A 25,315-nucleotide genomic window follows, 5' to 3' on the forward strand; every position below is an offset into this window, starting at 1 on the left:
ATTTTGAGACCAGTGATATTGTCTCTGAGCATCTCCTGGCAAGATGTAAGTATTCTTATACATCAAGTAAAATTTTCAACTTATGTTCTCCACAAGTAACCTGCTGGCACCAAATTTCCAGCAGTGCAATGGCAGGTGTGGCCCAATGTCAAGTCTTGGGTGTAATCTCACCACCCCCCATCCCCATGATGCTTCTCCCAGACCTTCCCTTCTCCCTTTTGCTCTTTCAGGCCTTGTAAACTTTGTTGGCAAATCCTTTGTATTAAATCCCTTCTATCTGAACTGCCAAGAATTTTCATGACTGTATGCTGACAGGTACATACACCTTCCTAGTAAGGTTCCCCACCCACCTGCCACTTAATGATATGCCTGAATCAGTTGTTTCAAATGGTGACTTTTCTTGTTCTATTCATTCTACAATAACTAGCTGAAATTCTTTTGACTGGCATAACTTTGCCTCATCCAGCTAAGATGTTTGGTGAGGAAAAAAACAAGACAAAACAAAACACTTTGCTAGCTAATCCAAACATGTCTATTAGCAAGATTCAGCCACGTTTGCAGCCCTAGTCTGTTGCATGAAGTGCATATTCCTAAGCATGGTATGTACAGCTCTTCTTGAACTCATCACAGCCTGCCTTATCTCCCACCAACCCTTCCTCCTTCATCCCAAACATGCACAGCCCAGGATATGCTTGTATTTCCATCTCCTTTTTTGGCCTTTCTGCCTTCTCAAACAATTCTATTCAGCAAGCACTCCCCTTCTCCTTTGCATGCCTGAAGAATGTCTGGTTACACCTTTCGATTCAACTCAGTTATTACCTTCTCAAGGATGTCTTTCTTGACATCTGCAGGTAGAGTGAAACCCTTCCTCATTGGTATGTTCTCATGTTGCCCTCCCCATAACACAACAATAGAGAAAAGAATAAAGAAGGTATGATAAAGATTCCTTTAACTCCCAACATCCGGAGATGACCATTATTTATATTTTGGAGATCATCATTCTAAGGCTTGCTCATTCTCTTTCTCTTTATACATTCATCTGTCTATATATCTTTTTTCCTCCTTCCTTCCTCTATCACATTTTACATGGTTATATGTAACACTAGCTTCCTTGCTGTGATTCGCTTTCTACCAGTTATATTGCCCACTTGAACACAAGGATTTGGAAGGTTGGGTCCATTTCACAGCATCTTGTTGATTAATAACATCATGTATTGATTCATCAGTATGTGCTTGCATCTCCTAGGCTGCATACAGGAGACTGCAGGCATAAGCAGGGAACGTAACTTCATGCAGGAAGTAACAGAAGGATATTTTCAAAGTAACCTAGTAGGCTTCTCTCAGAGGTGATGGATTTCATGGAGAACAGACAGTATTCTCATGAAAAAATAAGGATTTTAGTAAGTGGTTAATCTAAGAAATTGGGGAAAATTATAAAATATACATCATCACAGCTTAGACAGAACTATAGGTTCTTTCCACACAGCTCACACTCATTAAAAAGAGTATGATCATTAATAATTGGACAGAAAAAATGAAAGAACAGCTATTTAAAAATTTATCAGACAGTACTTACTTTTTTCTAATCATGTCAACAACAGATTTTAAATAATCTTCATTTACTCTAAAAATGAGAAAAAAATTTACTGAAACTAAGCATGTCTCATGGTTTTACCAATATATGTTTGCTCCACATAAATCTCATTTATGTGTGGAATGCTATTATGTCCAATCATTTCTAGGGGTTTCACCTTCTGTAAAAGAATTTAATATACCCTTCTGTCTAAAAGAGCTTACTTGAATACCAAAAATATCTCATTCTTTCTACCTCACAATTTACACATTATTTACACTTAAAAAACAGTACATAAAAACACACATATAAATAAAGAAAAGAAATAAAGACTTGTGACAAAGTATTTTGGAGATTATGCACTTGCTTCCAATATTAAGAAATTAAACTTGGAGAGAATGATTATTTAATGTTTTACTTACACTTTCCTATTAGTCCTTCTATTGCTTGTTTTGTTTATAGAGTTTTTCCTGCATTCAAAGTCATGTTTATTACAGAAAATTCAAACAATAGAGAAAAGAATAAAGAAGGTATAATAAAGATTGCTCTAACTCCGAACATCTGGAGATAACCGTTATTTATATTTTGGAGATCATCATTCCAAGACTTGCTCATCCTCTTTTTCTTTATACCTTCATCTGTCTGTTTATTTTTTCCTCTTTCCTTCTTTCTATTACATTTTACATAGATCATATTATGTTAGATGTGGTGCATTACAACTTTTCTTACTCAGCAATATGATATGAACATCATTTTATGTCAGTGAATATATAGCTATTCATTCTTCCAGTTGTTACAGATTGTTGCAATGTAGACATAAGTATTCCATATCAACCTCTTGTTGATATTTTGATTGTTTCCAACATTCTGCTTTTATAAAGCAATAGTGCACTGAAATCTTTGAAGTAATTACTTATTGAACACTTACTATGTATCACACATCATTCTAAATACTTTAAATATATTAGCAAATTTAATTCCCAAACAATCCTATGACAGGTATTATTACCATCACTGTTTTACAGATGAAGGAAGGTGATGCATAGAGAAGTTAAGTAATTTGTTCAAGTTCACAAGCCAGGAAGAGGAGAAGCTGTCATTTGAACCCTGGCAATCTAGAGCCAGTCTGTGTTCTCAACTACTGTAGTATTCTGTCATATTCTTGACAAAGGATATACATACTTTAAATCTGATACACATTGCTAAGTCCCTCTCCAAAAGGTCCTATAGTGTTACTATTTATACAGTACTTTTAACCTTTATGCAGCATTACAGGCAAGATAGGAATCTTTGGGGACATTACAGAGAGATAAGCTTGAATCTGCTCTGTTAATTACTGGTTAAGTTACTTACTTTAAGTTCCAGTTTCTTCATCTGTAAAATCAGGATAACAACACCTTTGTTATAGGGATGTGATGCAGGTTATAAAGAATGTATATAAAAATTATCTATAATCCTTCAGATACAGGAAGGAGTCCCTCAATTACCAGTAGTTATTGTACTTAATATAAATTAAATCATCTCTTGATTTTTATATACCAACCTTTCCTTGAACTGGACAGGTTTTACCACTCTAGCATCAATTTTAATGTTCTGTTTGTAGACATAATTTCTGTACCATATAGTATGTAGGGCTCCTAGTAACATGTAACAATGCTATCTTACTTCTTCACATGGAACCATCATATTTTCTTTCTAGAGTGACTTTTAATTCCTTCTTGGTGGTGTCAAACAGGTATTAAATACATTGTCTGCTATCCAAAATATGGCATCTATGAATTGCTTTTTTAAATTTAATAAAAAATATTTGAAATGATACAGTGACTACCAAAGAGGAAGAGTATTTGGATACTGCAGGTTGGGTGTGTGGAGAACTACTTATTTTTCATACATACATCTGCAACAGGGACAATCACCACAGAGTCCTTTTCTTCCAAAAGAGTCATCCTGGAGATAACAGAGGTCAGTGTTTGCTTCAGGTAACTACAATTTCCTCTGCTAACAGTGGAAACACCTAGAGCAAAAGAAATTGCAGACACAGGAGTATGGAATCATCATTTCAAACCACAGAGAAAAACCTAATTTATCATTAATATCTATGCTTATTCCTATGTTTGGTTTAGTTGTATGGTCATAAGAAGAGTGTTTGTAACTGTATTACCAATACGATGCAAACAACCGTTAATGTTTATCATATATTTCATTTCCTGTTTGAGTAAATGCCAGTTTGCCGTGGATTGTTAGTAAATGCATTAAAGGGACTCCAAGACTCTCTTGTTGGAGGTTCAATAGTTAAAAATAAAACTAACCACTCTTAATTTATTATAGTTTTTATCTGACTGATTACAGAATACCACACACTGACTGATTCTCTATTCTTCTTCCTAAGGAGATGCTAGAGCCCCAAATAGGAAAAATACTATGAAATATTTTCATCTGTGAAAAAATGTATGAAGTAATTTCCAAATCATTTGATGGAATGAATCCATGCCCCTATGTGACTTTTATTGCCCCTTAATGACAAAAGCACTGGAAGAAGAGACCCCATGTCATGCTAAATAGATAGGAAGATTCTATCAGTGAAGACTACCCAGACAATCTTGGCCATACCAGTTCCTTGACTGTACGAATTTGGGCAAGATACACATCCCAATTTCTCTTCAGCCTTAATCTTCCCACCTTTAAGGTGGGAATAAAGACTTCTACAATGACTGAGGAATTCAGAAAATCCTTTCCCCAAAAATATTTTTAATAAAACTGGAAAAACTGTCAAAACAATCAGGGCCCTACTATACAACTGAGAAGCATCTGTTTAAGAAAATATATTAAACTTCAGTGAGAAAGTTAAAATCAGTACTTCCCTGATTATGATTGAGTTTGAACATATTTTCATATGTTTATTGGCTTTTGGGTATTCTTTTGTAAAATCTCTATTTAAGCTCTTGCCCATTTCTCTTTTGAGTTGACTGTATTTTTCTTATTGATTTGTTGATGCTCTTTATAGATTCTGAATATGAACCTTTGGTCCTTTCTGTGTTGCAAATATCATCTCCCACTCAGGCACCCTTTCAATGTTTTACCTCTTGAGAAACATTCTGAATTTTAATATAGTGTAATTTATCAGTTATTTCTCTTATAGTTAGCACTTTTTGATTCCCATTAAGAAATATTTGCTTATCTTCAGATCATAAAGATGTTCTCCTGAATATCTTCTAGATGGTTTATTATTTGTCTTTTATATTAAGATCTACAGTCCCCCGGGAATTAATTTTTATGGATGGTGTGAAGCAGGAATCAACTTTCAAACTGCAGGATTCACTCTAAAACGCAATTCCTGGAATGGCTTCCATGCTTTAGGATAAGGAGTACCTTTACAAAGTCTGAAAGGCCCTTAGTTGACCTGGTCAACCTGTATTGTCTGTTTCAACCGCTCTTTCCCCAAACTAGTCTTACTTAATGTCTTTCAGCTTCCCAGACTGACCAAATGACACTATCTCATCTCCAGGCCTTTGCACCTGCCAAGCCTTCTTCAGGCTCCTTGTGCTAATACCACGTATTCTTTCTCAATTAGGTGGAGTATACCAGCTACGTATTCTTACTTCATCTCTTGTGCTACTGATCATCCTTTTTGCTGGTGTCCATTGGTCTTCCTAGCCTGATGTAAGCTTAGTGAAGGCAGATACTGCTTGTCTCTTTCTCACCATTATAAATCCAGCGGTAATTACTGGTACATAATAATGTCAATAAATTTGGGATGAATAAATGAATGGCCAACCCACTTTATTTTTTGGCCTCTGCCCCATGTGTCCATAGCCTCCAGCCCCAACTGTGCATACAGGCCACACTTTTGTCCAGGCTCTGTGCCATTAGGTCTTTCACACATCTTTTCTTCTACCTGGATGATCATCTTCTACTTTTCTGCCATCCATCACCCACCTTTTCCCTATTTTGCCTATTACAATTCTTTTTACCCTTTAAGTCTCAGTTGAGATGCCACAAAGGTTTCCCTAATTCTCCAGGTATTACTTGCCCAACCCTTGTCTTTCCCTTATCACTGCACTGGTCACTTTGTATAATAATTGTTTTCTCATTTGTCTCCAAGAGGATGAGGTGCATGTCTTAATCACCATTCTATCCCCAGGGCCAGACCTCGTAGAAGTGTGTTAGATGAGGGGACATGGAAGATGGTACAAAGAAGTTGTCTGCCATACTGGATTAGAAACTTATATGAAAAGTTAGTTGTGGGCTGACAGAAGGTGCTATGCTCAGTGTAGGCATCACCTGGCCTGTTTGTGGGGATTGAAAGTGATTTGGTGTGGCTCGGAAGGAGGGAGGGTGGTAGAAATCAAGATCTGAAAGATATAGGTATTGTGCCCATACCATGTCAAGGACTTACTTCATCCTGTATGTACTAAGGATCTACTGAAGGATTGTAAGCAAGGTTGAGCATGATGGGTTATGCATTTTAGTATGTGTCTCTGAGGACACTATGAAGAATGAATTGACTTTAGTAATACTAAAGCCACGAGCAAAATCTATTTCAATAAACGGAGCAGGAAATGAAGGGCTCAATTAAAAATAGTTATGGAAGGTAAACAGCAGAAATTATTTGGCATATACTCAGAGTTATAGAATAAATAAGACTGAAGACAGGTTCCCCAGTAGGCCATGCCCAGGCTTCAGTGCTTTTACAAATGTTTTATGTGTTACCACTTAAAATACCTCTGGTAATGAAGGTTTATATGCAAGCTGATCCTCCCAAGAACCTATGGAAAATCAACAAAAGGGACCTGAAAGAAGGATCATCATACACAGCATTGTTGAAAATCAGAAAATAGTTCGGTAATTACAAAAATTATTCAGGATTTACCATACCTCTGGTAACTGGATTATCTCAACACTCCAATCCCCTACACAAGGAGTTCTATTGCTTCCCAATTACCAACATCTCTCCCACCTTCCTTTCACTCTGTATCATGGGCTTCTCCTTATCTTTGCTGATAGTTACCCAACCAAAGTGTCCTTGTTCTTGGTATCTAATATTTTATAGCTCCTAGTACTGCTTTTTTTCTGCATCTTTCAACTCCTCCTCCTCCTTAAATTAGCCTTTATCTAGCATGTATTCTTTCATACATCCACACAATGTATATACATGTACATATGCCTACTTACATACCACATTCAAAATACTCCTAAGAGGGAATGTGACATGATTACGGACTTTTAGAAGTGTGATTTCAGAGTTCCTTAATTTCTCTAAGCCTCAGTTTTCCCAGGTAAAAAATATAGAAATCATAGGCTCTACTACACTGGACCGGGAGACAGTCAAAGAGAACAATAACTCAGTACCTGGAACACAGATGTTTAACTAAGTCATCTGGCACCCTTATCTCAACACAACAGGCCTGTCAGAGGCCTGTGATATAGAGCAACACTACCTATTCCCAAGGAACTAGCTAGAGCAAAGCTCAGTAAACTTTTACTACAAAGGGTCAGACAGTAAACATTTTTGGCTCTCGGGTCATACTGTCTCTGTCGAAACTATCCTATCATTATAATGCAAAAACAGCCACAGGACACAAGATGAACAAAGAGCATGGCCATTGTCCAAAAAGCTGTTTAAGAACAGGCAGATCTGGCTTGTGGGCTGTAGTTTGCTGACCCCTGGCCTACAACAACTCATTCCTTAGAATGAATGAGGGTTGTAACCACAGCAAACATTCTGAGACTTGCCCTAATATATCTGCTTCTAACTCAAATGCTTTTTCCCTTCTTGTATACCTGGTGTACTCGAATTCATTCTTCAAGGCTTAGCTCAAACATCATCTCTTCTGTAAAGCTTTGCTGACCTGAGCCCCCAGAAAGATGGGGAAATAGGAAAATAACCAGAGAATGAATTTATTAAACCAAAGGAGACAAGAATTGCTAAGCACTTAGCAGGAGTTTAATGTATGTTTACTTTCATTAAAATAAAACTGAATTTGAATTCATCTCCAAATTTTGGTTAAACTACTTTTTCTTCCAGACAATATATCAATTTCTGGTAATCCAAATTAAGGCCAGATAGGCCAGTGGTCTATATATGGAGGTCAGTATCATAATCTTATTAATCCATTACATTTTAAAACTTAAAAGATCAAAATATCTTCATTTGAATTTCCAGTTCTCTTTTCTTACCACCTGTTTTCTGTTTGCCAATGATTACATCAGGATAAATACGGCCTACATTCCTTAGATGAGGAAAAAAGAACTTTAGGACTTCAAATGTCTTAGGTACTGTTTCATCTTACCCAAGGTATTCGCATTCTTTTCAACTGAAAGAGAAAAAGTAGGGCTTCTGAGCTCACAACTATAGGGATTTTTCTCCCTCTAGCACAATTTCTAAAATTAGATTTACAGATTAATTTAGTATTCAATATGTAAGAGAAATACCATTAAAAATGAATTATCAAGATCTTGTGTCTATAAAATAGAGTTCAAATTGATTCATATTTACTTAAAAAGTAACATTTAATTTAAGCCTAACACTATGAGCTATAAAACCAGAAACTAATAGAAATGTTAATTCCAAATAAAGTAGACTGAAGCATACTATAATTTATCTGTTTTGCTACTTTGATTTATATCATACCTTTAAAGTTTGTATCTTTAAAAGTTTTTATAGCCCCTCAATGCAGAGAGGACAGTTTATTTTGACAAATGGTACTGGAGTACATGGACGTCCACATGAAAAAATTTGAATCTTGACCTATATTTCACACCATTTATAAAAATCAACTCAAACCTTCACAGAACTAAATCTAAAACCTAGAACTGTAGAATTAAAAAAATAAAAGTCTTTGTGACTCTGAGCTAAGTGAAGAGTTTTTCGATACAACATCAAAAAGAATACATAAAAAGAAAAAATGGTAAATTGTAATTCCTCAAAATTAATAATATTTGCTTTCTGAAGGACTATTTTTTCTTCTATCTCCAGCTTTGTCCATAAAGAGAATGAAAAGACAAGCCACAGACTGGGGAAGAAAATATCTCCAAATCACATATCCATCTGACATGTATCCAGTATATACACAGAACTCTCAAAACTGAACAAGAAGAAAACAAACCATCAAATTAAAAAATGTGCAAACGATTTAAAATTTAAATATTTAGCCAAAGAAGATACATGAATGGCAATTAAGCACATAAAAAATGTTCAACATCATTCATCACTAGAGAAATACAACTTAAAACTGTGAGATACCATAACATTAAAATGACTACAATAATCTGGAGTGACTAGAACTCTCATACATTGCTGCAAATGTACAATGGCTCTGGCAGTCTGAAAAACAGTTGGGCAGTTTTTCATAAATTTAAACATACACTTACTATATGCCCATCAATACTAGATATTTATCCCGAAGAAATGAAAATTCTCTTTGTACAAAACACCTGTACATGAATGTTCATAGCAACATAGCAACATGTATTTGTAATCACAAAAAAACTGAAAACAACTCAAATGTCCCTCAGTTGGTAAAAAGATAAACTATGCACTGACATCCATACAATGAGATGCTACCTAGCAATAAAAAGGCAACCAACAATTGGTTAGACAATAACTTAGATGAATGTATGTTAAGTAAAAGAAGTCAGCTTCAAAAGGTCACAGATTATATGGTTCCATTTGTATTATATCCTAGAAAAGGGAAAAACTATAAGAACAGAACAGATTGGTGGTTGCAAGGGATTAAGAATTGGGGGAGTATTTGACTACAAAGGGGGAAGCAGGAGGCAGGACTTCTCATCCTGGAGAAATGGAAGCCACTAAGGGTTGATATACAGGGAAGTATAGGCTCCACTTTGGCCACAGTGAGAATAGACAGGTCTGGACAAAGCTGGAGATAAAAGAAAAAAATAGTGTTATGTTAGCGTCATTCAGATGAATCATGAAGTTGGCCTGACTAGAGTAGTAGAGATAGTGATGGGAAAATGTGGACATATTTTTGAGATATATAGGATTATGAGTCAACAGGCTTGCTTATTGACTGTCATGGAAGTGTACATGAGGGAGAGGGAGGAGAATGATGCTTCAGATTCTGGCTGCATCTATTAAATGGATCATGGATGGTGGTGCAATTCATAAAGAGAGGAAACACAGGAAGACCATTTTTGAGGTGCAGATGAGAGGAAGTTACAGTGATATCTCTTACCTGAGTTTTGCATATATACAATAAGAGAAAAAGTACTGATTTGTCATATTTACTGGGGAGAAATGCACAAAAATCAGAAAGCATAAAATCTAAATTTCCAAACAGAAAAGAAACCACTATACACAAAAACAAAAGAAGTACAGATATAAGTTCATTGACATAGTTTCTCTCTGTGTAATTTCATACTTCATTTTATTCAAGGCTTTCATCAGTTTGTGGCGATTTTTTTCAGTTTTGTTTTTTATGTGTAGAATATTTTCCTTAAACTCCAAAATATGGTTTCTACAATTAATTAATTGGTTACCTACAAAGAAACATACATATAGTTTTATACATGTAGCAATGGTGTATAATTTTCTATAATGTATAACAAAAATACAAAATATATGCTTGAATGTATTTCTATATATGGTGTATATACATATAGTATATATACATATAAAGCATGTATATATATATACATATATACACATAAAAGACTGGAAAAAAGAATGAAATGTTAAAAATAGTAAAATATGAAAGGTGAGATTATCAGTAGTTTTGCTTTATTACTTTGTATTTTTCTAAGATTTCCAAATTTTCCATTTTGTGCATGTATTAGATTTGCAATTAGAGGCAAAAACCACTTCGGCCAAAAAATTCATTTCTAAGAATTTATCTGAAGAAAATATCAGAAATATGTACACAGACTTGGCTCTAAGGATTTTCAACAGAGAGCATTATTTATCATTGTAAGATAATCAGGAACAACCTAAATGCCCAATAGAAATATGCTGAATAAATTAAATAATATTCCTTTAGATGTTCTGCTGGCTCTACTGTTAAATCATATATAACTGGATCCCAGTTTTGCCACTTAATATTGGTATGATGTTGGGCAAGCTATTAGTTTTTTGTTTTCCTCTGTTCTTTCACATGTAAATAGATAAATACAAATGCCTGCCTCAGAATTGTTAAGCAGATTTAATGTGATAATGCATGTAAAGCATGTGGCAAAGTACTGTTTGACAAATGTCTAGTATTATCTATCAATGGACTACTATTTAGTCATTTATCAGTTGAGTACTATGGAGTACTACAACACCTTGTAGAAGAATATTTAATGTAAAAAATTGTTTTCTAGAAACAAAAGTCATGTTATATTGCTTCTATAATCAGAACAATTTAACAAAAAGAAAGTAAACACCTCTTACTTGTCTCTTATATTGTTCTTATAAACAACTCTTATATTGCTCTCTATCAATGGAAATACAAAACCAAAAAAAAAGATATGGTCAGTTCTTGCCTTTGGGAAGTTTATAGGCTAACTGGTAGAACTAACTAAATTGATCATTTAAATCATTGTGATATTTCTGAAAATATTTCTGAGTTTTGCATATCTACAAAAAGAGAAAAAGTACTGATTTGTCATATTTACTGGGGAGAAATGCACAAAAATCAGAAAGCATAAAATCTAAGTTTCCAAACAGAAAATAAACCACTATACACAAAAACAAAAGAAGTACAGACCTAAGTTCACTGACATATTTTCTCTCTGTGTACTTTCATACTTCATTTTATTCAAGGCTGATGGAAAGATTTCCTTTTTCTTGGGTTTTAACTAATTAAGAATACACATAGATTAACTCCAGCCCTCAAGAGGGGCTATCACCTGTATCTCTGGTTCTCTGACAATGGGTCTATGTCAGAGTGCACTGAGATATCCTACATGCCCACCCAAGTTAACTTACCCCTACTCCCACCCCATTATTGAAGGAGAAGCTGGACAACAGGGGGGCCACACCAACAATGAGATAACCTGCCACCTGGGCTTACTTCAGAGGAAAAAGCGAAGAGAGAGCTGGCCCAGCTTTAATAAGTATGTAAGACAGGTAAGAGAAAGTTGCCTTTTCAAGGAAGCAATTCTGCTGCCTTGTCAATGTGGCCTATAGAAGTCAGGTCTGACCAATCTCACCTTTCAGATGAATCTGTTTCCTGAGACAGCTAAAGTGCTCCTGGAAGAAGTCCACATGTTCACCTTAAAATGCCCTTTCTGGGAGAGCAAAATGAAAGCTATCCCCCTGAAGAAAAGACAGGCCTCGCAGAACAAGGTTTGAAGCCCTGGCTGGTAGTGATAATAGGAAGCACAGAGAACAGAATTTAGGCAGCTTGGAGAAGAGAGAACGTTGGAGAAAGATTCTGGAGGATACGATGCTTGAGCCAACTCTTGAAGCAGTGTGACTTAGTCAAGGAAAGCAAGGCAAGGCCTTTGCTTGGAGCACAGTGTGGGAAAGGCAAAGAGGTGTTTAAATACATGGTCCTACAGACCTAGAAGCTGCTCATTATTTCAGGGAAAATTCAGAAGTGATGTTAAAAGAGGGATCTGGTTATGATAATCTTTTTGATAAGCTCTGATAAGGAGCTTAAACTTTTCCATGTAAATCAGTGTTTTTCAAACCTTTCTTCTAAAAAACTTCTAATGGCAGTAAATTTGTATGAAAGGGATACCACCATTATAAGGCATAACCTGAAATAGGCCACCACAGTCATGAAATTTCTGTGAAGTTTCTTTAAAATGTGTACAAATTTTATAGTTCATTCCACAGTACATATTTAGGACTTTTCTTAATTTTCATTAATTTATTTTCTTAAATTGTGCTGTAACTGGCATATAACACCATAGTAGTTTCAGTTGTACAACATAATGATCTGATATTTGTATACATTATGAAATGATCACCACAGCAAGTCTAGTTAAAACATTTGTTTTACTCTAAAGATAAAGGAGTCACTCTCTGCTTCCCTTCCCCCAATTTTTTTTCAGATGACATACATCTTGGAACCCCTCTACAGACTAGCATGGGAACAACTATTTCAATTGAGAAACATGGCTGAAGACTATTAGGCACAATCTGTGCATTAGAAAGATCTTTCTGGAGGCCATCTAGAAGATTGTTCCAGGAAGGCATAACTAGAGCTGGAGAAATCACCAGTTAGGAAGCTGTAGTGATACACTATAGATCAGTAGTTTCCTGTGAGAGATGTTAAGAGAGTAAACCAAGGCAGAAAAGATTAGGAAATAGGGATGAATATGAGAAATATCTGAGAGCATTTATGGGAAAGACTTACTGATTCAAAGTGAGGAGACTAGAATCCTTGCCAGGTTCTGACATGACCAATGGATTTCTAAACTGGTATTCAATCTGGACAACAGGAAAAGAGCAAGGCCAGAAGTATTTGTGATGCTTCTGAGGCATCCAAATATGTGGCAAACGTTTGCCTACACAACTTTAAAGCTGAAGGGAGAGATGAAGGCTGTTATTTTAGATTTGAGAGCCAAAGTCTTGAGATTCACTTTTAAACTGGAACAAGAAAAAATAGTGATCAAAATACTGTCCCAGTCATATCTCCTGCTGTTTAATTTAGCCCTGCCTTGGCTCACACTAGCTTTAATCTAGGGCAGAGGGTTCAGTCTTTGAAATCCAGCAAGATGATTAAGTGTGTGGTTCTCAGAGTCTTGCATTCCTGGCCGCAGGCAGCAGTGACCCCTCCTGACACAGCTACATATCCACCTTGCTGGGTCCAGTCACCCTTCAGACAGGCAGCAGCTGACAGACTGTAATGTGCTGACCTTTCTCTGCCAGCCTCAATGATCACCCACCCCAGAAACAACAGAGGAAAGTAAATGCACTACTCCACTACTCCCTAAAAGATATTTCGTCTTTCCTCCTTGGTTCAGAGGGATCCTCACCCAACTCAGCCAGCTCCATTTGTCTTGTCAGTAGCAATTCTCCATTCCCAATTATGTCACTGGGTCCCCCAAATGCAATAGTTTCATGCTATATGGGTCATCTTGCCAACAGGGACTCCCATCAGTAAGGTTCACACACAGAGAAGTAGATTTGGGATTTGTGGATAGCTGAGCTTGCTAACCAGGGCTGTGGAGCCTAGACAGAGAATTCCGGCAGCCCTCCAGCAGCAGGTGTAATGCCCCATCCCTGCACAAGTCCCTATCAGCTATGGTACGACCACCAGAACCTAAGGCTCTACATCTGTAGTCTTCACTAGTGAGTGAGTGGTGGCACAGGGTACATGGTTTCCTCCCTCAATTCTCATGCAGTAAAAGCAAGACAAGAGTGAAAGACAAAGGATGAGAGTGAAAATGCACTGCTGCTTCCAAGCCACATTTTAATCCTCACATGCACATCACTCACTTGGGAAAAAATGGAGGGTTTGCTGCTCTGGCCTAATTTTTTCTTCAAAGCCTCTTAATTTGGGCCCCAGAGATGGTACAGCTGAAGCAACAATAGGTAAGTCTCCAGCACCAGCCAGTTTCTGGTTGGCGACCTGCTGTGGTCACCACTTCCTTCACAGGGAAATATTGGGAATTCACACTTTCTCTATAAATGGAGAAATCACCTATAGCAGAGAATATCTATCTATCTATCATCTTTCTATCTATCTATATCTATTATCTATCTATCCATCCATCCATCCACACACATAGCAGAGAAATCACCAACTATTTGGTCTCAGTAGATATTGGGGAGTACAGAATAAAAGCAACTTTCTCTACTTCCACAAAACACTGTGAATCCAGTGTTCAGAATTCCTTTAGAGTTGTAAGTAAAGCCTAAGAGTTTTTGGGGGAAGAGATGCTCTTCTCAGAGACTTCCCCTACATCTCACTAGCCAGAACGGTCGTGTGGTCACCTCATTCATTCATCAAATACTTATTAAGCTTAATGCTACTTCATGTGCTGGGGATACAGCAATGATCAAAGCAGATAAAACTCACTGTCCTCTTGGAGCTTACATCATATAGGATGGAAATGTACAATAAACAAAATAAATAAGTGAATTACACATATCTTTGAGGATGCTAAGTACTGGAAAAATTTAAGGCAGGAAATAAGAATACAGTGTTGATGGTGGGGAAGGTTTTATTTGTAAAAAGGGTGATCAGGGAAGGCTTTTCTAAAAAGATAATGATTGAACAAAGACCAGAACAAAGTGAATGGAGAGTTGTAAGTAGCTGAGGAATGAACATTTTTGATAGAGAGGACAGCAGGCACTAAAGCCCTGAGCAGAAGCAGGCCCATGATTTCCACAAATGGCATGGAGGCCAGTGTGCTGAAACAGAATGAATGAGGGGGAGGTTAGTAGGTGATGAAATTAAAAAGCTACCTTTATAAGTACTCTAACTTTTACTTAAAACAAAATATGGAGCCAGTGTGAAGCCACACAGTCACATAATCTGACTTACATTGGAAAAGGATAATTTCACACATTGTGTGAAAAACAGACTGTGGGGCAAACAAAGACAAAAAGAGATGTCAGAAGGGAGATGACTTCAGCTGAGAATAAATAGGTAGTGGGATAAATGGTAAGAAATGGTTTAATTTTTTATCTATTTTGAAGCTAAACAAGATAGGATTTGCCGGCATTGAATAGGGGATGTGAAAAAGAAAGGAAATGATACTCTGAGCAACTGGAAGAATGGAGTAGCTGCTTACTAAAATGGAGAAGGGAAAACAAGTTTTAGTGTGAGTATCAGGAATTTGATTTGCAGCATATTAGATTTGAGAGGCCATCATACATTTCAGCAGGCAGCTGCATATGTGAATCAGGAAATAACTGGCCTGGCATGGACATATAAATTTAGAGAGACCTGTGTTTAGACCCAGGAGATCACTAGGGAAATGAGGAGGAGTAGAGAGATGTGAGGCCCAAGGATGAAATTCCAGGGCTCTCCAGGTTACAGGCTGGACAAATGAGAAGCAGCCAGTAGAGACGATGGAGCCAGTCTGGCTGATGAGGCAGAGGAAACTCAGCAGTGTGTGGTGTCCTGGAAACCACCTGAGGAAAAGTGTTTCAAGGAGATGAGAGGGATCAACTGTCAAGTGCTGTTGAACAGGACAAGGAAGATGGAGGATCACAAAGGAGAGCAGTGGGGAGACAGAGGGCCAGCTGTTCTCTTTAACCACTCTCTGTGGTTCTCATCTCTCTTCACCCTTCTCTGTCCTTCATTCCTGCTTCATGCAGTTCCCATGGTAAGACAGGACTCTGGAGACATTCCTACCTACGTAAGCCTCTGCCCCCAGAAGGAAGGAGCAGACATTTACAGGTACCCTCTCATACTCATTCTTCCATTTTACAGCAGAATTTTCAGCTGGGTACACAGCCAACCAACTAAAGACTATTATTTTTCAGTTTCTTGCCTTTGATCTGGCCACGTGATTAAACTGTATCCAGCGCAATTTGAGCAGAAGTTGCATGCACCTTTTGGATCCAACACTTAAAAGAGAAGTATATTTTTTCCTTCCTCTTTTGTAGATATGGGTGACCTGTCCAGGATTATGCAGGTGAAGACAATGCCCTAGAGGTGGACAAAAGTGTGTTGGTAGGAACCTAAAGCCTGAATGACGCTAGGGAGGAGAATCTCCACACCAGCTCATCATTTGTGTCAAACCATTGTTGTTTGGGGTAACCGTTAACACATCTGAACTTGCATTCTAACTGATACAAAGCAATTAGAGAAAATGAGTGGCCCAGACAAAATGAAGGAACTAAGCAGCTTCCAATCTTGGTTGCTTTGTTAAAATACTTAAACATCTGGTTAGAAAGCAACAGGTTAAAATTTTAGAAAAAAGCACAGAAAAAAAAAAGTGTAATCCCATTGCTTGAAAATTACCATGAATGTTTTGCTCCATATGGTTCTAGACTTTTACTTACTTTTTTTCCTCACTTTATCATAAAAATGTCAGATAAAATAATGCAGGGAGAAAAGCAACAAGTCAGATAAAGTAGTTCACTGTATACTGAAAAGGTAATCCATAATGGAAACAAAATAACATTTATTTGTTTTTTAGATAGCCAAATATCAAACTATATAAAGAAAAAACTATTAGAGACCCAACCAAGCATGTGGAAAAATTCAGGAGGAAAAGCATAGAAATTGGCAAACAATGAGTAAAAAATAAATTCACAGCTTGGAAGATATTAAATTCCAGATGTGTTTTAAAATATGAAACTATAAAAGTAATCATGATAAATTTGGGTTGAAACACTTTTTTATTCATTCACCTTTTATGACAAAAGCACACATACGTAGCCAGTGGCAAAAACTGTGCAATGCCACACTTCCCTCCTCTAACCCCTCCAGACATTTCTCCTCATACTTAGGAAGGGAAGCAAAGCCCTACGCGATGGTCCTTGGCTGTCCCTCCGCCTCATCCCTTACCCCTCCCATCTCATTCTGAGGAGCTCAGCTCCAGCCACGCAAGCCCACACACTGTTCCTCCCATGAACCACTCCCCCACATTAGGGCTTTTGCTCTTGCAGTTTTCTCAGCACAAAACGCTCGTCTCCCAGACACTGGTGTGGCTAGAGCTCCCTAATTTTAGTTTTCTGCTAAAACTTTACCTCCTCAGAGAACCTACTCTGCCATCCTATTATGAAATAGCAAACCCTCTCTCTCCCATTAGCTTTTTTTTCTCAAATCCCTAATCACCTGACTTTCTATTAATGTATTTATTGTTTTTTGTGTCACTCCCCAGAATTCTCTAGAATGTAACCTTCAGAATAGCAAGAAATTTGGTTTCTTTAGAACTAAATTTCCAGTACCTGAAACAGTAACTGACACATAGTCCCTCACAAATACATGTGGAATGAATGGAATAAATCATTTATTTATTTATTTATTTTTGGTATCATTAATCTACAGTTACATGAGGAACATTATGGTTTCTAGATTCTCCCCATCATCATTACAGTCGCTGTCCATCAGCATAGTAAGATGCTATAGAATCACTACTTGTCTTCTCTGTGTTGTACAACTCTCCTTGTGCACCCCCTACATTATGTGTGCTAATAATAATGCCCCTTTTCCCCCCTTCTCCCTCCCTTCCCACTCATCCTCCCCAGTCCCTTTCCCTTTGGTAACTGTAAGTCCATTCTTTGGTTTTGTGAGTCTGCTATTGTTTTGCTCCTTCAGTTTTTTCTTTGTTGTTATACTTCACAGATGAGTGAAACCATTTGATACTTGTCTTTCTCCTCCTGGTTTATTTCACTGAGCATAATATCCTCTAACTCCATTCATGTTGTTACAAATGGTAGGATTTGTTTTCTTCTTATGGCTGAATAATATCCCATTGTGTATATGTACCACATCTTCTTTATCCATTCATCTACTGATGGACACTTAGGTTGCTTCCATTTCTTGGCTATTGTAAATAGTGCTGCAATAAACATAGGGGTGCATATGTCTTTTTCAAACTGGGCTCCTGTATTCTTAGGGTAAATTCCTAGAAGTGGAATTCCTGGGTCAAATGGTATTTCTATTTTTAGCATTTTGAGGAACCTCCATACTGCTTTCCACAATGGTTGAATTAATTTACATTCCCACCAGCAGTGTAGGAGGGTTCCCCTTCTTCACATCCTCTCCAACATTTGTTGTTGTTTGTCTTTTGGATGATGGCCATCATTACTGGTATGAGGTGATATCTCATTGTGGTTTTAATTTGCATTTCTCTGATGATTAGCAATGTGGAGCATCTTTTCATGTGCCTGTTGGCCATCTGAATTTCTTCTTTGAAGAAGTGTCTGTTCAGATCCTGTGCCCATTTTTTATTTGGATTATTTGCTTTTCATCTGTTAAGGTGCATAAGCTCTTTATATATTTTGGATGTCAATCCTTTATCAGATATGTCATTTATGAATATATTCTCCCATACTGTAGGATGTCTTTTTGTTCTATTGATGATGTCCTTTGCTGTACAGAAGCTTTTCAGCTTGATATAGTCCCACTTGTTCATCTTTGCTTTTGTTTCCTTATTCGAGTAATTCTTAAACTGAATCAAACGAATTGCAACTCAAAAAATTTCAAATATTCACACAGTGGACACTATTTGAGGGGCTTACACATTTTAGAGGTGGATGTCATTTCACCAGTATAACCCTATGTAATTGGGGTTCTGGGGATAATATCCTCTTTGCAAAATGGGCCACGTATTTGGAGTTAATATATCATGGGTGATGCAATATATATAAGCTTCCATTATGTAAGTCAGTCCCTGAGAGATCAATTTGGTCAGCACAAAAAGAAATTTTCTCTAGAGGAAGTAGTATTTGCAGAAACAATCATAGAGAAGAGTTAAAGGATATAATCTGTAGTTTTAGATCTGCTTCTTATATAGTCTTACCTGATAATACAATTTATCAGCATTCCATTTAAAATATTTGTATTACTCAGGCATTTTGTAAAGATGAAATGTTATAAAACTATTCTACAAAAGTTGCAATAAACAATAATTTGATATTTTGAATCACTTGTGGTGAAATTGTGAAAACAAACACCAGACCATGTATGCAATGGTCCAATGTGACTTCCACCCATAAAAAAGGGTCCAGGTGAGATCCTAAGTACCCCTGACCTTCACTTCTCACAGCAAGGGCCCAAGGCACTGCTCTTCAGCAGAAATAAAATGCAAGCCACATTTGTAATTTAAAATTTTCTAGTAGCCATGATGCCGGGACTTGTGTTCACGGAGCCAAAGAATGAACTTCACAAACACTCGAGGTAGGACAGCCAGGTGGAAGCTTTTATTTAGAGATAAAAAGAGAGGACAGAGCTTCTGGCTCATGCCAGGAGGAGACAAGAGAGCCCTTGGTTGTATCATTGTCTAGGGGTTTTATGCACAGTTGAGGATTTTCAGGAGTCGGGGTAAAGGACTAGGGATGCAGACTTGTTGAGTGATCCATGAATGCTCATTTTTGATGAGTAAAGGGAAATTTGCTGCTCTGATTCTTTCTCAGGATAGCAGTTTCCCTCTGGGAGCATATCAATTAAGACTGCCTGCCCTGTCCCCAAGGTGGGCTGGGTTGTTGTCTGTTTGCTAGAGTATGTTAAGAATCTTACTTCTTAGCTTTTTGGGCTATTTATAGTTGGGGTTGGTTACTAAATTAACCTTTTTCCTAGGTTGAAGATTACTTGATTAGGATTAGAGAAGGAAACACAGCATATAGGTACAGTTAAAAATAAGCTGGGCGTTTTAGCAGGCTCAGGTAAATTTTACAGTGTCATGATCTAACTGATAAAGTGAAGTCATGGGTTATGCTGAGATACTTTTCTTTATCTGCAGAACACTCAAACATTCCAGGCCAAGTTTTTCCTGGCCTTTTGAGCTTTAACTGATTTCACTGGAGAATGTCTATATTCTTAGTCTGGTATCTTTACCCTAGAGAATTAGTGACATTGCGTAATGCTTAACACAGAGTTTCCATAAGGACTTCTTTGCACATTGTTACATTGTTCTGACTGTAAATATCTTGTTTTCCTTTTTTTTCCAGAGGCCCTCACCCTACTCTGCCTAAACCCATGGTCCCTGTCTCAGCCACACTAAAAAAGGTAAAAGGAAACCAGTAAAAGTAATTGTAAATAATACATTTAATGTCTTCCAATCTATCTAAAGTATTTTTCAACATGTAATAAAAAAAAATAATGAATGGAATAGTTTACATTCATTTTCTATACTAAGTATTCTAAATCCCATGTATATTTTGTACTTATAGTACATCTTAATTCAGATGCTAAATGTTAACAGTTACAGTAAAATGCAGCTCTACCAAAACAATAAAATTTTGCTTATTGGAGAAATATTTTCCACTGCTTCAGTTTTTAAATTTATATTAGTTAAAATGAAATGAAATGGAAACTTCAGTCCCTCAGTTGCACTAAGTACATTTCAAATCCTCGACAGCCACCTGGCTGGGGGCTACCGTACTGAACAGCATCAGCTGCATGTTTATTGGAAATGGAGTATCTCAGGCATCAGCCTAGACTTACTGAGTGAGTCCAAACCTGTATTTTAGTAAGATTCACAGGTGATTGGTATGTAAGTTAAAATGTGAGAAACACCATTATAGATCTTCTAAATTATTTTATCTTTCTCATCACTGACTTTATCATAGTTCAGGCCTTTATTCCCTGTAGCTACACTATTATAATTGCTTCTTAATTTGTCTCTGTTCCAGTTCATGGTTAACTTTCTAAAACTCAGCTCAAAAACTTTCAATGGTTCCTTAAAGGCTTAGTGAATAACGTCCAAACTACTTACTTGCCTAGTAGACAAGGTCCTATACAACATGCTATGACCTGACTTTTCCACCTTATTTCATTCACTCAACAGCTCCAGTACCGGGAAGTATGCTGAGACACAGGTTTCCCCCGCTGTCTGAAAGTAGAGCATTCCTATGAAACCTTTCATAAGCTGGAATGGCATACAGTGAGGAATCAGTTTTATTTTGTAAAAGCAAAAATCTTCTTTGAATTCTTTCAGTTAGCAAAATCAGGTACTAATGTAGATCTTTTGTATAATCAAAGCGCCATAAAGCAAACTTTTAGATAACAGGGCAAACCTGTATTCATTCTTTCTTCCATTTAATATTTACTATGTGTCACTCACTGTGTTGTGTGGTAGGTAAACAAATGTGGACAAAGTCAGATTCCTGCTCAAAATTAACTGACAATCAGGCTGCAAGGGATGGCAGTGGGGATGGGGAAGAAGCATATATTTAAACAACTAATATAATTGTGAATCGGGAATCATCCTCAAGTACCACAGGCAGAGAGGCATTAATTCTTAAGGAGGAGTGAGGAATGGGGGAGGGAGATGGGAAGGTTTCAGAGAAGAGAGCATATTTGAGAACTTGAAGACTATATAGAATTTTGCTATACAGCACAGGGCAGAGAAGGGCATTCCAGACTAAGAAAACAACAACATAAAAGCATCCATGAAATGGTATAGCCTTTCAAGGGGAAAGCAAGTAATTCACTCAGGGAATAAAAAAGAATGGGAAATAGCATGGAATTGAAATATTGGCAGACCACTTTAAATTTATTATTTACTTATTTGTACCAAGTGTGGGTCCAAAGGAAGAATATCTGGGACAGTTGGCAGGAGATCAAGCTAAAAAGGTAAAATTAATTATAGATTACTCCACTCCATGTATGCTTTGCAATAATCAAATCACAAATCACATGCTTTTTAAACTTCCTGTGATGGTCCCTTCATATGTTAGGTTTTATGTGAAATATTTCAGACATTATGAGTATACAAAACAGTTTGATAAACAATAATAAAAATGAACATCCACAAACTCACTACTATCTTAGCTTTAGATATTCCATCCGATTCCTTCAAGATCAAATTCCCCTTCCTCCCACTCACAGAGAAGCAGGAGTCTGAATTTTATATTCCTCTCCCACCTGGATGGGTGAGGGGGAAAGGTGATTTTCCTCCACCAAGGGGAGAAAGAGAGACCCCAAGAATTCACTCATAAAGTTTGGGTGCTCCAGAATGAGCTCTCTCCCCACTAAGTCAAGGGCTGGGAAGCATTTTCTACCCTGCAAATTGCTGAACTATGGACGAACACAATGTCTCATACTGCCAGATAAGAAGGAGCAGGAGAGAGGGAAAGTGGTAAACCAAGAGGGAACATCTGTGAAGCAGCCTGCGGGCACACAGCTAAAAGTAGCAAAGGTGTCTGAGTTTTCTGTAGTTCAAATGAATATTATAGGTTATCTGAAGAGGGTCACTTCTGGTCAAGACAGTCCTAGCAACAGAGGCTGTGGTAAGGACAGAGGGAAGAATGAGAAACTCAGGTAAGAGACAGATATCTCACACCAGGGAATGGGAAGTGGAGACACCCCAGTAGACTTTCAGAAGAAGCCACAAATCACCCTACAAAAGAGCCAGCACTGAATGTCTGCCACACAGAAGCATTTTCCAGAGAAACAAACAATTACGCTGCTGTTATACAAGGAAACCTTATTTCACTCAGCATAATGCCCACAAAGTCCATCCACGTTGTCACAAACAGTAAGATTTTCTTTTTTTATGACTGTTTCCTTGTGTATGTGTGTGTGTATATATATATATATATATATACACACATACACACACACACACACATACATACAACTTCCTTATCCATTCATCCACCAATGGACACTTAGGTTGTTTCCATATCTTGGTTATTATAAATAAATTCTCCAGTGAACACAAGGGTGCATACATCTTTCCAAGTTAGTGTTTTCATTTCCTTCAGATAAATACCCAGAAGTAAATTGCTGGATCATATGGTTGTTTTAAATTTATTGAAGAACTTCCATACTGTTTTCCACAGAGGCTGCACCAATTTACATTCCCACCAACAGTGCACCAGGGTTCTTTTTCTCTACATCCTCGCCAATTTATTATTTCTTGTCTTTTTGAAAATAGCCATTCTAACAGGTGTGAGGTGGTATCTCATTGTGGGTTTAATTTGCATTTCCCTGATGCTTAGTGATGTTGAGCATGTAGGTGCTCATGTAGATGGCTTCCTATCTTACTGAGAAGTCAGTAAGACTATGGTCTCCATGATCTCATCAACCTGCAGCTCTCCTTGTTCACATGGCCTCCTGTCTGTTTCTCAAACAACAAGGTACCACAGGGCCTTTGCACATGTTTTTTTCTGCTTGGAAAATTCTTCCCCCAGATAACCACACAAAAAGCTTCCTCAATTCACTCCAGAATCTGCTCAAATATGACTTTCTCAGAGAATCCTTCTCTGATAGCCCTAAAATAGCACTTTCTCTCTCCTGCCCCTGCCAACACCTGACATCTTACACCAGTTACATCATTTATGTTTGTTGCTTTTTTCCCCTAGCCAGAGTGGAAGCAACATAGAGGCAAGAGTTTTTAAAATTGTGTTTTCCTAGATCCTACAACATGAATAGATGCTTATTAACTTCACTCATTCACCAACAAAAATGTAGCATATCCACGATATATCAGGCATTTTACAGATGTTGGGGACATAGCAGTTAACAAAACAGGCAGAAAGGGAAAAAAATTTCCTCTCCTCATGGAGCTTATATATTTGTTGAACAAATAATGAATTATTAATACAATGATCTTGAAGAAACAAAAGGTTACCTACACATAAAAATTAATTTTTAAAAAGGAAAAGAATAAAGCTTTAAGTGGTAGCTCTTTTTAATAAATATTCCCAAATTTCCACTGATAAGAATTACAACTATAAATCAGATTTTTAAAATACTGTGACTATTTTTAGTATTTTATATAAAAATCATAACTTCAGAAACTAAATGAAGTCTGTGTGTTCTTTTGTTGACATAAGAACATCTTGTTATAGTACTAGGATTGATTTCCTAATTATTTTAGAGCTAGATTCCACAGAAACATACACATAGAAAATGAAAACCCATGTCACCTGCAGCTTTAAGAGTACATAGTGTATTCTCAAGAACAGTATCTCATTTTCTGAACTTGACCATATGAATGATGGGACTATAACCATTTTGAGGAACCAAACTTCTTTTTCCTGGTGGTAACTAGAAAACACACCAAAATGGTTGTATGTATTACAATATAGAGTTTAACTATAAGCATAGTAACAGCATTAAAATGCCTCATGAAGTTAACAATCTAAATTGCCTTCCAAAATTACTGTAAGTTTACATTTTGCTTTCTAATTATTAGTAATTGTTTATCTTTTGTTATAAAAGTGCTCATTGTTTATTGTTCTACAATAAATAAAAACATTTGGATAAAGTTCTTTACAGAATACAAAGAAGAGGGCAAGTGTAAACATGATTAAAGGTTACTAGTATAAATCAGATGAATTTACATATCTAACCTTTGAAACAAATAGGTACAATGCTGTTGATATTGTGTGTACATGACAATATTTAGAATTAGAGGACTAAAACACAATTCTAACGTTGATTAGGACATACATTAATTAGAGGACTAAAGCCACTTCCAAACTTGGTCTTCAACACTACTGCCAAAATTCCTTTGTGTGTGCGCTGAGTCATAAATGTGTTTAGCAAATGCGTTTAAAAAGTAAACAATACTTTTTTTATTGTTTTAGTATACATATATCCGATGTGATTTTTATTTTAAAAACGTATTGTTTATCTGAAATTTAAATGTAACTAGGCAACCTCTATTTTTATTTGCTAAATTGGCAACCCTACAGACAATAAATTAAAACCTTGGTTTGTTTCAAAGTGGTAATGCAAACTGTATGGCTCATTTGATAGTCTAGGTGCTAAACCAGTGCTCTAATTGGCGATTATGTCTCTCTGCATCATCTCATCCATGCTTTTGCAGGTTCACCAAAACATACTTTAGGGATCCTGAAAGTGTGGCTCAGTAATTGTAGAACAGGAAAGAGTAAAGATGTTGGTTATCTAAGGGGAGTTCTTGAAGTCAGGCCTTCACATGTGTCTGGACACAACGGTGAAGAATACGGGAAGCTGGGCGCAGAACTGGGCCCTTGAACCTTGGGAGGGAAGAGGAGCCCTTAGCGCGCGCCCAGCGGGGTCACGGCTGCCCGGGCAGACCAGGAGCAACCGTTACAGCCTAACCGCCGGCCGGACAGGGGCGTGGGGGCTGCATCTGTAAGATGCCTAACAGGAGAGGGGGCCACGGCTCCAGGGTCCTGCGTCGCCGCTTCGTCTTCCGCCTGGCCGCCCCAGCAACCCCGGAGTCCTGCAG

General features: G+C 37.2%; 1 protein-coding gene across 1 annotated transcript in view; it reads right to left on the minus strand.

Moving 5' to 3' along the window:
• The window catches only part of MGAT4D (MGAT4 family member D), a 64,849-nt gene that overhangs the window by 24,132 nt on the left and 15,402 nt on the right, over positions 1 to 25,315 (minus strand). Inside the window, 4 exon segments of the mRNA XM_057503274.1 lie at positions 1,577 to 1,622; positions 3,465 to 3,602; positions 7,751 to 7,887; positions 9,910 to 10,072. Coding sequence (XP_057359257.1) covers positions 1,577 to 1,622; positions 3,465 to 3,602; positions 7,751 to 7,887; positions 9,910 to 10,072 — 484 coding nt within the window.

Source organism: Manis pentadactyla, chromosome 5 (genome assembly GCF_030020395.1).
Source record: "Manis pentadactyla isolate mManPen7 chromosome 5, mManPen7.hap1, whole genome shotgun sequence".
In the NCBI taxonomy this organism is placed as follows: Eukaryota; Metazoa; Chordata; class Mammalia; order Pholidota; family Manidae; genus Manis; species Manis pentadactyla.